At 40.8% G+C, this 14,176-nt stretch overlaps 1 protein-coding gene across 1 annotated transcript in view; it reads left to right on the forward strand.

Moving 5' to 3' along the window:
* The window catches only part of HDGFL3 (HDGF like 3), a 66,995-nt gene that overhangs the window by 41,999 nt on the left and 10,820 nt on the right, over positions 1-14,176 (forward strand). The window contains exons 2-4 of the mRNA XM_023649413.2: positions 4,288-4,364; positions 9,715-9,853; positions 10,196-10,354. Coding sequence (XP_023505181.1) covers positions 4,288-4,364; positions 9,715-9,853; positions 10,196-10,354 — 375 coding nt within the window. The remainder of the gene's footprint in view (positions 1-4,287; positions 4,365-9,714; positions 9,854-10,195; positions 10,355-14,176) is intronic.

The following is a 14,176-nucleotide window of genomic DNA, read 5'->3' on the forward strand; positions in this document are numbered from 1 at the left end:
ATGAACTTGTGTGTGCGGTAGTCCTCGGGCCGCTGCCACTGTTCATTAAGAAGGCCTGCAGATTCTTCACGAGACTGGATACCAGACCTTTTCCTTGCTCTCTGAGCTCCAAGTCTGCCTCTTCTGTCTGTCTCTTGCCTTTACTTTAAGCTGCTTGTAGGACCTGTAAGTGGAGATTGTGTGTAGATGTTTGTGATTTGATGCCTGAAGTTCAGAGGAAAGGTTGGGGCTACAGATGGAGACTTGGGAGTTAAGGACCATTTCTTGAATCATTCTCAGGAGTAGTGTGTATGTGGCCGTATAACTCATTAAGGATTTGGACCTCATCCTGGCAGAGGCTCTCAGCCTCACTGTGCGTGAGCATTGGCAGGTCTGGGGAGGGGCTGAAGGCTCTTGATTTTTTTTTTTATTATTAATGTTATGATAGATTACAACCTTGTGAGATTTCAGTTGTACATTTTTGTTAGTCATGTTGTGGGTACACCACTTCCCCCTTTGTGCCCTCCCCCCACCCCCCCCTTTTCCCTGGTAACCACCGATCTGATCTCCTTATCAATATACTAACTTCCACCTATGAGTGGAGTCATATAGAGTTCGTCTTTCTCTGACTGGCTTATTTCGCTTAACATAATACCCTCGAGGTCCATCCACGTTGTTGTGAATGGGCCAATTTTGTCTTTTTTTATGGCTGAGTAGTATTCCATTGTGTATATATACCACATCTTCTTTATCCAATCATCAGTTTCTGGGCATGTAGGTTGGTTCCACGTCTTGGCTATTGTAAATAATGCTGCGATGAACACAGGGGTGCAACGGACTCTTGAGATTTCTGATATCAGGTTCTTAGGATAGATACCCAGTAATGGGATGGCTGGGTCATAGGGTATTTCTATTTTTAACTTTTTGAGAAATCTCCATACTGTTTTCCATAGTGGCTGTACCAGTTTGCATTCCCACCAACAGTGTATGAGGGTTCCTTTTTCTCCACAACCTCTCCAACATTTGTCGCTCTTGGTTTTGGATGTTTTTGCCAATCTAACGGGTGTAAGGTGATATCTTAGTGTAGTTTTGATTTGCATTTCCCTGATGATTAGCAATGATGAACATCTTTTCATGTGTCTATTGGCCATATTCATATCTTCTTTTAAGAAATGTCTGTTCATGTCCTCTGCCCATTTTTTGATCGGGTTGTTTGTTTTTTTGTTGTTAAGCAGTGTGAGTTCTTTGTATATTATGGAGATTAACCCTTTGTCGGATAAGTGGCTTGTAAATATTTTTTCCCAATTAGTGAGCTGTTTTTTTGTTTCAATCCTGTTTTCCCTTGCCTTGAAGAAGCTCTTTAGTCTGATGAAGTCCCATTTGTTTATTCTTTCTATTGTTTCCCTCAACTGAGGAGTTATAGTGTCCGAAAAGATTCTTTTGAAACTGATGTCAAAGAGTGTACTGCCTATATTCTCTTCCAAAAGACTTATTGTCTCAGGCCTAATCTTTAGGTCTTTGATCCATTTTGAGTTTATTTTGGTCTGTGGTGAAAAAGAATGGTCAATTTTCAATCTTTTGCATGTGGCTGTCCAGTTTTCCCAGCACCATTTGTTGAAGAGACTTTCTTTTCTCCATTGTAGGCCCTCTGCTCCTTTGTCGAAGATTAGCTGTCCATAGATGTGTGGTTTTATCTCTGGGCTTTCAATTCTGTTCCATTGATCTGTGGACCTGTTTTTGTACCAGTACCATGCTGTTTTGATCACTGTAGCTTTGTAATATGTTTTGAAATCGGGGATTGTGATTCCGCCGGCTTTGTTTTTCTTGCTCAGGATTGCTTTAGCAATTCGCGGTCTTTTGTTGCCCCATATGAATTTTAGGATTGTTTGTTCAATTTCTGTGAAGAATGTTCTTGGGATTCTGATTGGGATAGCATTGAATCTGTATATTGCTTTAGGTAGTATGGACATTTTAACTATGTTTATTCTTCCAATCCATGTGCATGGAATGTCTTTCCATCTCTTTATGTCATCGTCAATTTCTTTCAAGAAAGTCTTGTAGTTTTCATTGTATAGATCCTTCACTTCCTTGGTTAAGTTTATCCCAAGGTATTTTATTCTTTTCGTTGCGATTGTGAATGGGATTGAGTTCTTGAGTTCTTTTTCTGTTAGTTCATTGTTAGTGTATAGAAATGCTACTGATTTATGCACTTTAATTTTATACCCTGCTACTTTGCTGTAGTTGTTGATTATTTCTAATAGTTTTTTTATGGATTCTTTGGGGTTTTCTATATATAAGATCATGTCGTCTGCAAACAGCGAGAGTTTTACTTCTTCGTTACCTATTTGGATTCCTTTTATTTCTTTTTCCTGCCGAATTGGTCTGGCCAGCACCTCCAGTACTATGTTGAATAGGAGTGGTGAAAGTGGGCACCCTTGTCTTGTTCCTGTCCTCAGAGGGATGGCTTTCAGTTTTTGTCCATTGAGTATGATGTTGGCTGTGGGTCTGTCATATATGGCCTTTATTATGTTGAGGTACTTTCCTTCTATACCCATTTTATTGAGGGTTTTTATCATAAATTGGTGTTGGATCTTGTCGAATGCTTTCTCTGCATCTAATGAGATGATCATGTGGTTTTTCTTTTTCATTTTGTTGATGTAGTGTATCACGTTGATTGACTTGCGGATGTTGAACCATCCCTGTGTCCCTGGTATAAATCCCACTTGATCATGGTGTATAATCTTTTGAATGTATTGCTGTATTCGGTTTGCCAAAATTTTGTTGAGGATTTTTGCATCTATGTTCATCAGTGATATCGGCCTGTAGGTCTCCTTCTTTTTGTTGTCCTTGTCAGGTTTGGGGATCAGAGTGATGTTGGCTTCATAGAATGTGTTAGGGAGTACTCCATCTTTCTCAATTTTCTGGAACAGTTTGAGGAGAATAGGTATTAAGTCTTCTTTGAATGTTTGGTAGAATTCTCCAGAGAAGCCGTCTGGTCCTGGACTCTTATTTTTGGGGAAGTTTTTGATTACCGTTTCTATTTCCTTACTTGTGATTGGCCTATTCAGATTCTCCATTTCTTCCTGATTCAGCTTGGGGAGATTGTAGGAGTCTAGGAATTTGTCCATTTCTTCCAGGTTGTTCAATTTGTTGGCATATAGTTTTTCATAGTATTCTCTTATGATCTCTTGTATTTCATTGGTATCTGTTGTGATTTCTCCTCTCCCATTCCTAATTTTATTAATTTGCGATTTCTCTCTTCTTTTCTTGGTGAGTCTGGCTAGGGGTTTGTCAATTTTGTTAATTCTTTCGAAGAACCAACTCTTTGTTTCATTGATCCTTTCTATTGTCTTTTTTGTTTCAATATTGTTTATTTCTGCTCTTATTTTTATTATTTCCCTCCTTCTACTGACTCTGGGCTTTGTTTGTTCTTCTTTTTCTAGTTCTGTTAGGTGTCGTTTGAGGTTGCTTATGTGAGCTTTTTCTTGTTTAGTGAGGTGAGCCTGTATTGCGATGAATTTCCCTCTTAGGACTGCTTTTGCTGCATCCCAAATGATTTGGTATGTCGTGTTCTCATTTTCATTTGTCTCCAGATAAAATTTGATTTCTTCTTTAATTTCTTCAATGATCCATTGTTTGTTCAGAAGCGTGTTGTTTAGTCTCCACATTTTTGCACCTTTCTCTGTGAAGGCTCTTGATTTTTAAAAAGCTCCAGAGGTTTCAGATGCACAGCTAGAAGCTATAGAATGATCTGAAGCAAGGAAGTGACATAATGAAATACGCATTTTAAAAGGTAATTCTAGCTTAAATGGGTGGAGAGAGTGACTTGCAGTAGTCTAGGCAAGAGACGATATCTTTTAATGACTACATAATATTTTGAGTTAGTTTTCCATAATTCCTCTATCTTGCAACACTTATGTTTCTAGGGTTGTGCACGTGTGTGTAAAATTCTCTGTTATCCCCAAAAAGTGCATCTTTTTGTTTCTTTTTTAATTCTTTTGCATTATTTCACTAGGACAGATTCCAAGGAATAATTCTATTCACTTGAAGGAAATGAGTAGTTTTGTCTCCTGATTATGTATTACCATATGGTTATAATCAATTTACAGTGTTACTCTTCATGTCATGGGCCAAATGTGACCTTTAGAATCATTCTGTAATGTTCAAGAAAAGAAAAACTATTGGGATTTTGGTTAAAGTAATTTTATTTTGAAATTAGCAATAAATTATCAGAACAATGTTTATGTCATGTTTATGCCATTTTACCTGATTTAACTGAATATTTAATAACTAATTTATCCTTAATAGATTGATGAACTCCCAGAGGGAGCTGTGAAGCCTCCAGCAAACAAGTATCCTATCTTCTTTTTTGGCACCCATGAAACGTAAGTCAACAGAACAACTTAAAGTTTCAACAGCTCTGGTTTGACTCTGCTAGACTACATAAGATCTGTAACATCTCGTGTTGTTAAAATTGTCAGAATCAATTATAGAAAAATCCAAGCTTAATAATGTGTTTTTCTTAATGTAAAGATTTTCCATTCATTTTGATTTTGAATGTCGTTTCTATTTCTGCTTAAATGTTGGGTATCACCCAGAAGTCTCCTTTAGGACACTTTTAAGTCCTAGGGTGATCCCTGGGCCACTCCCATCATTTCTTTTGTAGCTCTTGTATATCTCCCTTTGAGAAATTTCTTCCCTTCGTATTTCACAGAACAAAGTTATATTCTCTCAGTCTCTTTCAATTGGTTGGACCCTGAAGCAAACATACCACCTTTTTAAGATTTTCTAATTCTGTTGATTAGAATACAGGCTAAACTGTTGAATAAAGGAAGCTGTAAATACCATGTCTCAAATAATATAGAAGTTTCTTTCTTCCTTTTGAAACAATCGAGAGGCAGGCAGAGGGTTCGAGGTGGGTAGACTGCTCTGCTCTGGGGACCCAGGTTCCTGCTTCACGTCCTGCCCTCCTTGAGTGCTCCCCTTGTCTGCTTATCTGAAAACAAAGCGAGCTCTGGGTCAGCCGCACCTGTGCGTCCTCCAGGCCGACAGAGAGGAAGCGGCATCCATCACCGACACTTGCATTCGTTCCAGCGGCAAGACCTTGCTCAGACGGCCACGTCTGGCTGTAAAGGAAGCTGGAAAACACAGTCTCTAGCTGCACAGCTCTAACGGGGAAAAATTGAGAGGAATAATCTCTTAATGAAAGAAAGAAGAAAATAATGGATGCCAGGGGACAGTTGGCAGTGTTGACACATAAGAATGTATACGGCTGATTACGACAAGGACACAAGTGGAATAGGAATTGCAAATGTGAGGAAAAGTTAGAAACTGTCACAAAATCTTAGAAGTCTTCAAACTCAGGGTCGCTCCTTATGTTCGTCTGAGTGTGAGTAGAGCCAGGCATGGACTTTTCCTTAGCCTGCTGTCTCTGCCACTCTGACCTCTTCCCCCTTCTCGTCTTGAAAGAGAGCTGGCCAGGAGAGGGCCCTTAAGACATATTTCTTTCTTGCCTTCATGTCAGAAATAGTTCTGTTTCTTTTAGAAATTTAGTTTTATTTTGTTTTGTTTTTATCTAATAGACACTGTGGACTATGCAACTTACCATGTTTTCCTCAGAGGGTTGCCAGAAAGCTTAGAAATACATGTTTTACCTGTAAGTGCACAGGGCTTTGCAATATGTATTTTTGTATTTGCCTCATTTGTGCCTCCATTTTATGTCTATACCACTATTTTGCTTTTTCTTGAGGACCTGTTTCCAAGTGATCTGGTTGTATTTCTAGGATAAGGCAGAATTTAATAAACAAGATTATCACATTTCAACTATATACACCCAAATCAACCATTTACTAACATTATATGGTCACTTTCATTCACTTAGTGAACATTTTCCAGGCATTCTTTAAGGCATTAGAAATAAAAAGATGTCCTTAAAGAGCCTACCACCTGGTGTACTGCTGGTGAACGTAACAGAATCATCCTGGTGAACAGCGTGAAGGGTTTTACAGAGCTGTTTGTTACGGCGTCCTTCATATAAGTCAGCAGCATCCTTCCCAGGCTCAGTTCAGTAAAGGTAGTTCTACCAAGGAGCAGTGTCATAGGGCCCCTATGTGAGCGTTTTGCTGGTTTGATCATCCAGAGTAGATTTGAAAACATCTAGAGCTGTATGAACTTCAAAAACTTCAAAAATGCCATAACATTGTTTCAGCTGAACGTTTACTTGATATGGGTGTACCTGAACCTGAGACATACACCCTGGCGAGTCCCTATGCTGTGCCTCTCCATGAAGGCAAAGAGCCTGCAGGTGTCACCCAGCAGAGTCCTGGTGAAGGCAGAGAGCCTGCAGGTGTCGCCCAGCAGAGTCCTGGTGAAGGCAGAGAGCCTGCAGGTGTCGCCCAGCAGAGTCCTGGTGAAGGCAGAGAGCCTGCAGGTGTCGCCCAGCAGAGTCCTGGTGAAGGCAGAGAGCCTGCGGGTGTCGCCCAGCACGGTCCTGGTGAAGGCAGAGAGCCTGCGGGTGTCACCCTGCACGGTCCTGGCCCATGGCAGGTGTTTAAAGCATAGCCCTTGAATGAATTTAAATTAATTAAATGAAATAAATTAAAGGGGGAAAAAGTTTGTGAAAGGTGAGTAATTCAGCAAGAAAGCTGAGTGCAGGTCAGCCAAAGGAGCACCCCCAAGCAGGACTGGAATTTCCTCAGACCATGGCCTTGAATCAGCAATGCCCAGACAGATGGGTGGATGGAGCCAAGTCCTTCTCCATGTAACTCAACCTTGGTTAACTACTAACCCCAGTGGTTGCAATCTGGACCATTATCGAGGCAGCCTTGGCCAGGAAAAGGAAAAAACATCTTCCTTATAGCATGTAACTTTGAACAATTTTATTTTCTGACCTACCTTTTAATAAGATTTGTAAAATATGCAGTAAACGTAACCAATTGAGAGTGGCTTTGATTTGTGGAATTATCTATAATCCAGGGGAAAACAAGTTGTCTATCAAAAAGAAGAACTTGTTTTAGAATAGCTCGTTCAGGCTCCCTCTTTCTGGCAACAGCTAACGTGGCCACCTGGACTATTAGCCCAGCCTCCTGTGCCGTCATTCAAGTACACACAAGCTCTGGTTATCGTCAGCAGCTGATGGTGACCCTCAGGCAGCTCAGCCCACATAGAGTCAAAGGCTAGAAGGTCAAAAGCCACAGTCTAATAATGCATGACAAATTTCTCTAAAAGTGAAATCGCCATACCCAAAGTCCATATCTTTCTCGTGTTCAGTTTGTTGCACAAGACACTGACATGCTTTTGATTAAAATGTCTGGTAACCTAATAAACTATGTCTGGACTCAGTGAGGTGGAATAATGCTGACTGAGCAGTTAAAGGTGAACCATCAAGGGAGGTGATTGGGGTCAGGAAGCTTGCTCAGGTGTTTTTATCAGCTTGAGGTTTTTGATCAGCCTGGCAATGTGAAGGATCAGTGCTAAGACCCTGTCAGAAATGGAACTTACTGGGCCAGCCCCATGGCCGAGTGGTTAAGTTCACACACTCCACTTCGGCAGCCCAGGGTTTTGCCAGTTCGGATCCTGGGGGCAGACCTAGCACCGCTCATCAAGTCGTGCTGAGGCGGCATCCCTCATAGAGGAACTAGAAGGACCTACAACCAGAATATACACCTATGTACTGGGGGGCTTTGGGGAGAAGGAGAAGAAAAAGAAAGATTGGCAACGGATGTTAGCTCAGGGCCAATGTTTAAAAAAGAAAGAAAAATGGAATTTACAAATGTCAGCAGTAAACTATTAACCTGTAATCCCAAGGCTTTCAATATCATCTCTGCTGATAATTTCCAAATACGTTTCTCTAGCTCAGACCTTTCCCCTGAATTCCAGAATCACCCCTCCAGCTGCCTACTTGACATCTTCACTTGTATGTCTGACCAGGATTTCAAACTTAATATCCAGAGCTGAGCATTTCACCCTCAAATCTCGTTCTCTCAAAAATCTTTCCATTTCAGTATCAACTCCATTTTTCTGATTTCTGAGTCTAAAACTTTGGAAATATCCGTAACTCCACCCTTTTTCTCACATGCCATATCCAGCGCATCAACAGATCATCTTGGCTCTTTGTCGAGTGAATTCAGAATCCAGCCACGTCTCACCAGCTGCACTGCTTACACCCTGGTCCAGGGCCCCATCGGGACTTCAGTAGCCTCACTCACCTCTGCTTCTACCCTGACGCCCTCTGCTTCAGTCTGTTGTCAATACAGCAGCCAAAGGAGTCTATCAAAACAAAGTATCACTTCTCAAAACCTTTCATGGTTTCCCATCAGACTCACAGCCTTTATAGTGGCCTCCAAGGCCCTGCCTGAGCTGGGCCCCACCCTCTCACCTCCCTGACCTCATCCTGGACTGCTCTCCCCTCACTCGCTCGCTCTGGCCACACTGGCCTCTCGTTTCTTAAGCACACTAGGCGTTCTCCCACTTGAGGGCACTTTGTGCTTGCTCCTCTTCCCCAGGTACGTGCATGGGTCGTTCCTTCACCTCCTCTAATTCTGAGATGCTCCCCTTCAGTGAGGCCTTCCTGGATCTGTGTATCTAAAATTGTAAAGTCCACCCCCAGTCCTTGCCATCCCCCTTCTCTGCTTTATTTAATTTTTTCTATCACACAATATTATGTATTGTATTTATGTTTTTTATTGTGCAAAGCCCAACCCCCACTACTAGAATGTATGTTCCGTGAGGGCAGAGCAGCCCCAGCTCCTCTGGAATAGTGCCTGACACAGTATAGATGTTCAGTCTAATGTGTTGAATGAATGAGTAAATGAATCTTAGTTTGAAATGTAAGCTTCATGGGTGTCAGCCAGGATGTGGGCCTCCCCCACCTTATTCCCCAGGTTAACAGCATAGATGATAATGCTGAAGACTGGTTTGAATGTTGGATCTATTAGTGAGCCCCAGGATTCATTCTAACTCATTTTCTTTTCATGGTTATGATTAATTTAGGGTAAAGTTTAAACTGGATAAGATTCTATCTACTTTGCCACTTCTAATTTTTTTCTTGCTTAGTGCCTCATTAAACACTAATATAATCTTTTTTCCTGGTTTTTTCTCCCCAAATCCCCCCAGTACATAGTTGTATATTTTAGTTGTGGGTCCTTCTAGTTGTGGCATGTGGGACACCGCCTCAACATAGCCTAATGAGCAGTGCCATGTCCACACCCAGGATCCGAACCCTGGGCCGCCGAAGCGGAAGGCGTGGACTTAACCACTCGGCCACAGGGCCAGCCCCTAATGTTTTAATTTATGGAAATAATGGTCAATAAATATACTAATGTGGTATATAGAGTTAAAATCATTTTTGTAATCTAGTGTTTTTACTTTTATTGTAAATCTCACGAAAGCCTTACCTATAGAAGATTAGCATAGATAAGTCTTAGTTTAAGACGATGATTTAAGTGGCCACAGTAGACATCTTTAAAACTACTCGTGTAACTGAAAATCAATGTCAAAACAAAAAGAAGTTGGTAGCAGGGTCTAGGGTTGCTGGCTTATATAGCCAGCAGTGCGTTTTTCTGCCTTGAAGTATATGTGTAAAACGTCCTGTGATATGTGCATAACTCAGAGGGTTTATATAGACTTTCAGTTTGTTTCCTAAATTTGCTCTGACACTTTAGTCGATATTGATATTAAAAACATGTTACATTTGAAGGTCAGGGTATCAATTCTATTTCTAATATATCTCTGCAGTGCATTTCTAGGTCCCAAAGACCTTTTTCCATATAAGGAATACAAAGACAAGTTTGGAAAGTCAAACAAACGGAAAGGATTTAATGAAGGCTTGTGGGAAATAGAAAATAACCCAGGAGTAAAATTTACTGGATACCAGGTAATGGTTTACTTCATTGTCCCTTGCTATATCTCATTTCTTTGGTTTTAACTCTTTCTTGGGTCTTTCTTCTATGTCCTTTGTACTAATTGTTACCCTCCATGCATTTGAAGTCAGAATTCTTTTTGGCTCCAGTAGCCTTTTGGATTAAATGTAATTCTGTTACACAAGGAGGTTCGAGTCAAGTGGTGACTGGAAAGTTGAGGTTGACAATCCTTTATTTTGAAAATCTTAGGAGTAAGCTGAACCCTTTCCAATTAAAATAGAATGATTCTTTTCACAGTCTGTGTTCTTTGCTATTGTTTCAAAAATGTAATTAGCTAATATTTTATTATTTCTTAGGCAATTCAGCAACAGAGCTCTTCAGAAACTGAGGGAGAAGGTGGAAATACTGCAGATGCAAGCAGTGAGGAAGAAGGTGATAGAGTAGAAGAAGATGGAAAAGGCAAAAGAAAGAACGAGAAAGCAGGCTCCAAACGGAAAAAGTCATACACTTCAAAGGTTACTGAGAAACTTTCCCCAGTGCTATTAATGTTATACGCATATTCATTACAAGTTTTTAGATTATTTTTAACTCATTCATTGGACACAGAGAAATCTCCTAATTCTGTGGAGCCTCTGCCTTTAGAGACAAGAACTCAGCTGAGGGGAGTAAGACAGACAACCTTAGACTCTTCAGGGCTGATTCGGCCCTGATAACACCACCTTCTCAGTTGGGGGAGGGCTGCTCTTGAGCGATGAGAGCAGGTGTGCTTCCTACACTAACCTCCCCCATGAGCTCTGAAGAGCTCAGGAATAGAGGAGACTCAGAACGAGTCAGGATCGTGTGTATGTACCATAGATGTAAATACGAAGATGGACTCACTTGTCTTTCTGCTTTAAAGAATGTGCGTTAGCGCTTGATTTGTTCAGCTCCTCTGTTTTCTGATCACTGTTCTCTGTCAGACTCCTGTCCTGGTGTGCGGTGGTGAGCAGATCCAACCCTGTCCCTGCCTCGTGTGACTTATGACACAGCAGGTTGGGAAGAAGGGCACAACACAGAGGAAACCAGCAGACCACAAATAGAAACGGAGAGGACTAGGAAGGAGACGAGCGGGAGCAGGGAATGACAGGGTGAGGTCCCTACTTCAGACAGTGACCAGGCCTTTCTGAAAAGCGAAGCTTGTGCTGAGCCCCAAAAGGAAGGTGTGGAAGGAGTGCCCGTGTGGGGCAGAGCAGCAGAGGCCCGAGGCAGGGAGAGTGCGCGTCCCGAATTGGAGGCGCGCAGATGTGGTTGGAGAGTCGTGATGAAGAGGAAGCGTCAGGCAGAGGCTAAACGATGGAGACCTGTGTGCCACATTAGCGAGTTTGGACTTTATTCCAGATGTAACAATTTATTACAGGTTTTAAGCAAAAGAGTGACATGATCCTAGATTTTCAAACTGGGAGTCTAGGTTTTTCACACAGGAATTCAGAAATACAGTTGAAAAAACTGTGAGATTGTGAAAATTGCTTACCTTTTAGAAACTGAAAGTAAAATGAATGGCTCTTTGAAGGCCGAAGGTTGGTTTCACTCTAATCGGTCTGTCTCACAATTGAATACTTGGATAAATTACTTCCATCTAGATTCTGGCATTAAGTGGCTGGATATACTTAGGAAACTCTTTAAAACAAGTACAAAGAGTTTATCAGGCTATCAACAATTTATTTTACAGTCTATAAAGTCCACCCACTGGCATACAGATAAAATTGTATGAATACTTATTACTTCCTGTGCACCTAATGAAAAACAGTATTTGCCTTGGATGGGAATAAAGTTTGCCACTAACAACAAAATAATGAGAATTTTCCCCATCAGACTATATCTTCCGTTGCAGTTATTTTTTAAGCTGAATTTCTTTTAGCATTTTGGACTTCACAGAAACACCCAATTTAATTGATTTTATTTAATTTACAATTTTCTGCTGAGCTCTGTAATGTGTTATACCATCCTAAATTATCTAACTGCCTAAGATAGCCAAGGTATTTAGTAGTGTGGACATGTGGCTTGTTGTGAAGACCAGAAGAAATGGGCTCACACCTGGAGGGGATTTACAATCTAAAGCAGTGAAGGGGTAAAGACAAACTTTACTTACTTACTAAGACTTATCTATTTTAAAGGATCATTTCCTTTGCCGTCTTTCAAGATCGCGACTTGCATGATCACTTAAGAACTATGATTTTTGATTTTTCATATCAGTGGAGTAACCTGCTAACACAGTGGTTCTCAAACTTGCACGTGCATCAGAATCACCTGGAGGGCTTGTTAAAACACAGATTGCTGAGGCGCAGCCCCCAGATTTCTATTTCAGAAGGGCTGGGGTGGGGCCTGAGAGTTACATTTTCAGGTGAGGCCAATGCTGCTGATCTGGGAACCATGTAAAGAGAAGCACTTACCTAGCGTAACGTCATTGTCTCTGTGGCTTCCCCAATGTGTCCTTTTTTGTTGAATATGGTGATCTTTTTACATCTATTTCTTAAAGTTGAATAATCTTCTTTGCCACTAAAAACCAGTGATTCACAGACTTTTCTGACTGCATCCCATTTAGGTCGAGGAAAGGACGCACATCACCTCTATCTCACCTAACGCCGTTTTTCTGTGAAAAAAGTTCAGTAATCATAATGAAAAGCCATAGTATGAGCAGATTTGAGAGAGATTCTGTATGTATCTTTTCAGCAGTAAGTGTGTGGAGGATTCATATCTGAGCCATAACAGATACTGAAAAATTATAGGTCAAAAATATTTTGCGTGAAAATTATTTATGGTATAAAGTAGGGCTAAGCAACAAACTAAATTGGTGATGATGCTAAACCACTAGTAATCTGAGTTACAAACAAAGATGGCCACAATTAGGCACAACCAACTCAAGACCAGACTGATGAAACAGATAAAGGGTCCTTCCCCAACATGATAGGAATTGCGATGATCTGAAGATGCAGAGTGAGAGGTTTTTCTAGGTTACCAAATATAGCTTGGCAATATTGAAGTGATTCTTTAGCAAAACTCTGGTAATCCCATCATTCTAGTCCACGTGTACCAAATTATAATATTTATAAACTCACTCGTAGGGTTTAAGTGTCTTTTGTAAGCATCATAAATTTTAGGGAATTGTGCATTATTGTCTATAAGAACTCTAAGTCAAAGACTATTATTTGAAAATTACTGTATAAAACAGTTACTACATTTCAGTAATTACTGTATTTACTGGAAGAACAGAAAGTATTTACTTTGTCTATTGTCGCACTTGATCCTACTTCAGACACTCCACAGTTGATGTAAATCCCTGCTTTCCCCTCGTGGAAACGGTAGAAATGACCTCATTTTAAACTGCTGTTTGGGGCTTGGTTGGTAGCTTTAGTAAAGTAAAATAGAAACATGTAATTCTGTATTCTGTATTCTGTCACATGGCTAGCAGATATCTTCTCTTTGGAAGCTGTGTTTTAAAATGTTGGTTGTCTGAAGAAGCTGAAGCTTGCTGATTCGTTTCTGGAAGACCGAAAGTGACTTGGCTCAGTCAGTTTTGCCTTAGCTCTTATTTGCTGTCTGCTTAAAGATTCTTAAAATTCCTCAAAGAAGAAATATTAGTGAAATGCTACATTTTACTTTTGTAAAGGTGCACGGTGGGGCCAACTTTGGATAATTTTAGTACTGTTCTGCAGAGCAGCTCTGGCTGTGAACTGTAATTGTATTTCCATCTTCCTCTAGTTTATCTTGAATTCACATGCAAGATGATAAGGCAAAAGGGCTAGCTCACCATCTGGCCTTGGGTTCTTAAATAACTACCCATAACTTAAGAGATTAAAGTTAGTTATATCACATGGTGATATCAAAGTTTTGTCAAGGTCATTCCATATGTGCCATTAACCAAACAGCTTCGGCAGGTGTCCTGACACAAGCATACATATATTATCTGCGATAGTTCACCTCGCATCTCTGGACCTTAGTTTCTACTGTAAAATGATGAGGAGGGACAAATGGCTTTCAGGGTGCCTGCTGCTCTGTAGCCTCCTAGGCTGGTGTCCATTCAGCTACATTCATTCATTGGCAGTGCTCTGGCTACACGAATCTTTATTTTCTGCTTTTAACAGCACACTGCTGGAAGAACTTAAAAGATCATCTAGTCCACCTCTACTTCCTTTCCAGCTAGTTAAACTGAGGCCCAGTGACATACAATGACTTATCCAAGGTCACCCAGCCTTGGCACACTGCATGTCGTATCGGAATATTCTGTATCAAGCCACAAAGGCTGGGTGTAGGTCAGCCGCTTCTGCGTTTCTTACTTGTGCCTTTAGATTTCTACTTTT

This window comes from Equus caballus, chromosome 1 (genome assembly GCF_041296265.1).
Source record: "Equus caballus isolate H_3958 breed thoroughbred chromosome 1, TB-T2T, whole genome shotgun sequence".
NCBI classification, from domain to species: domain Eukaryota; kingdom Metazoa; phylum Chordata; class Mammalia; order Perissodactyla; family Equidae; genus Equus; species Equus caballus.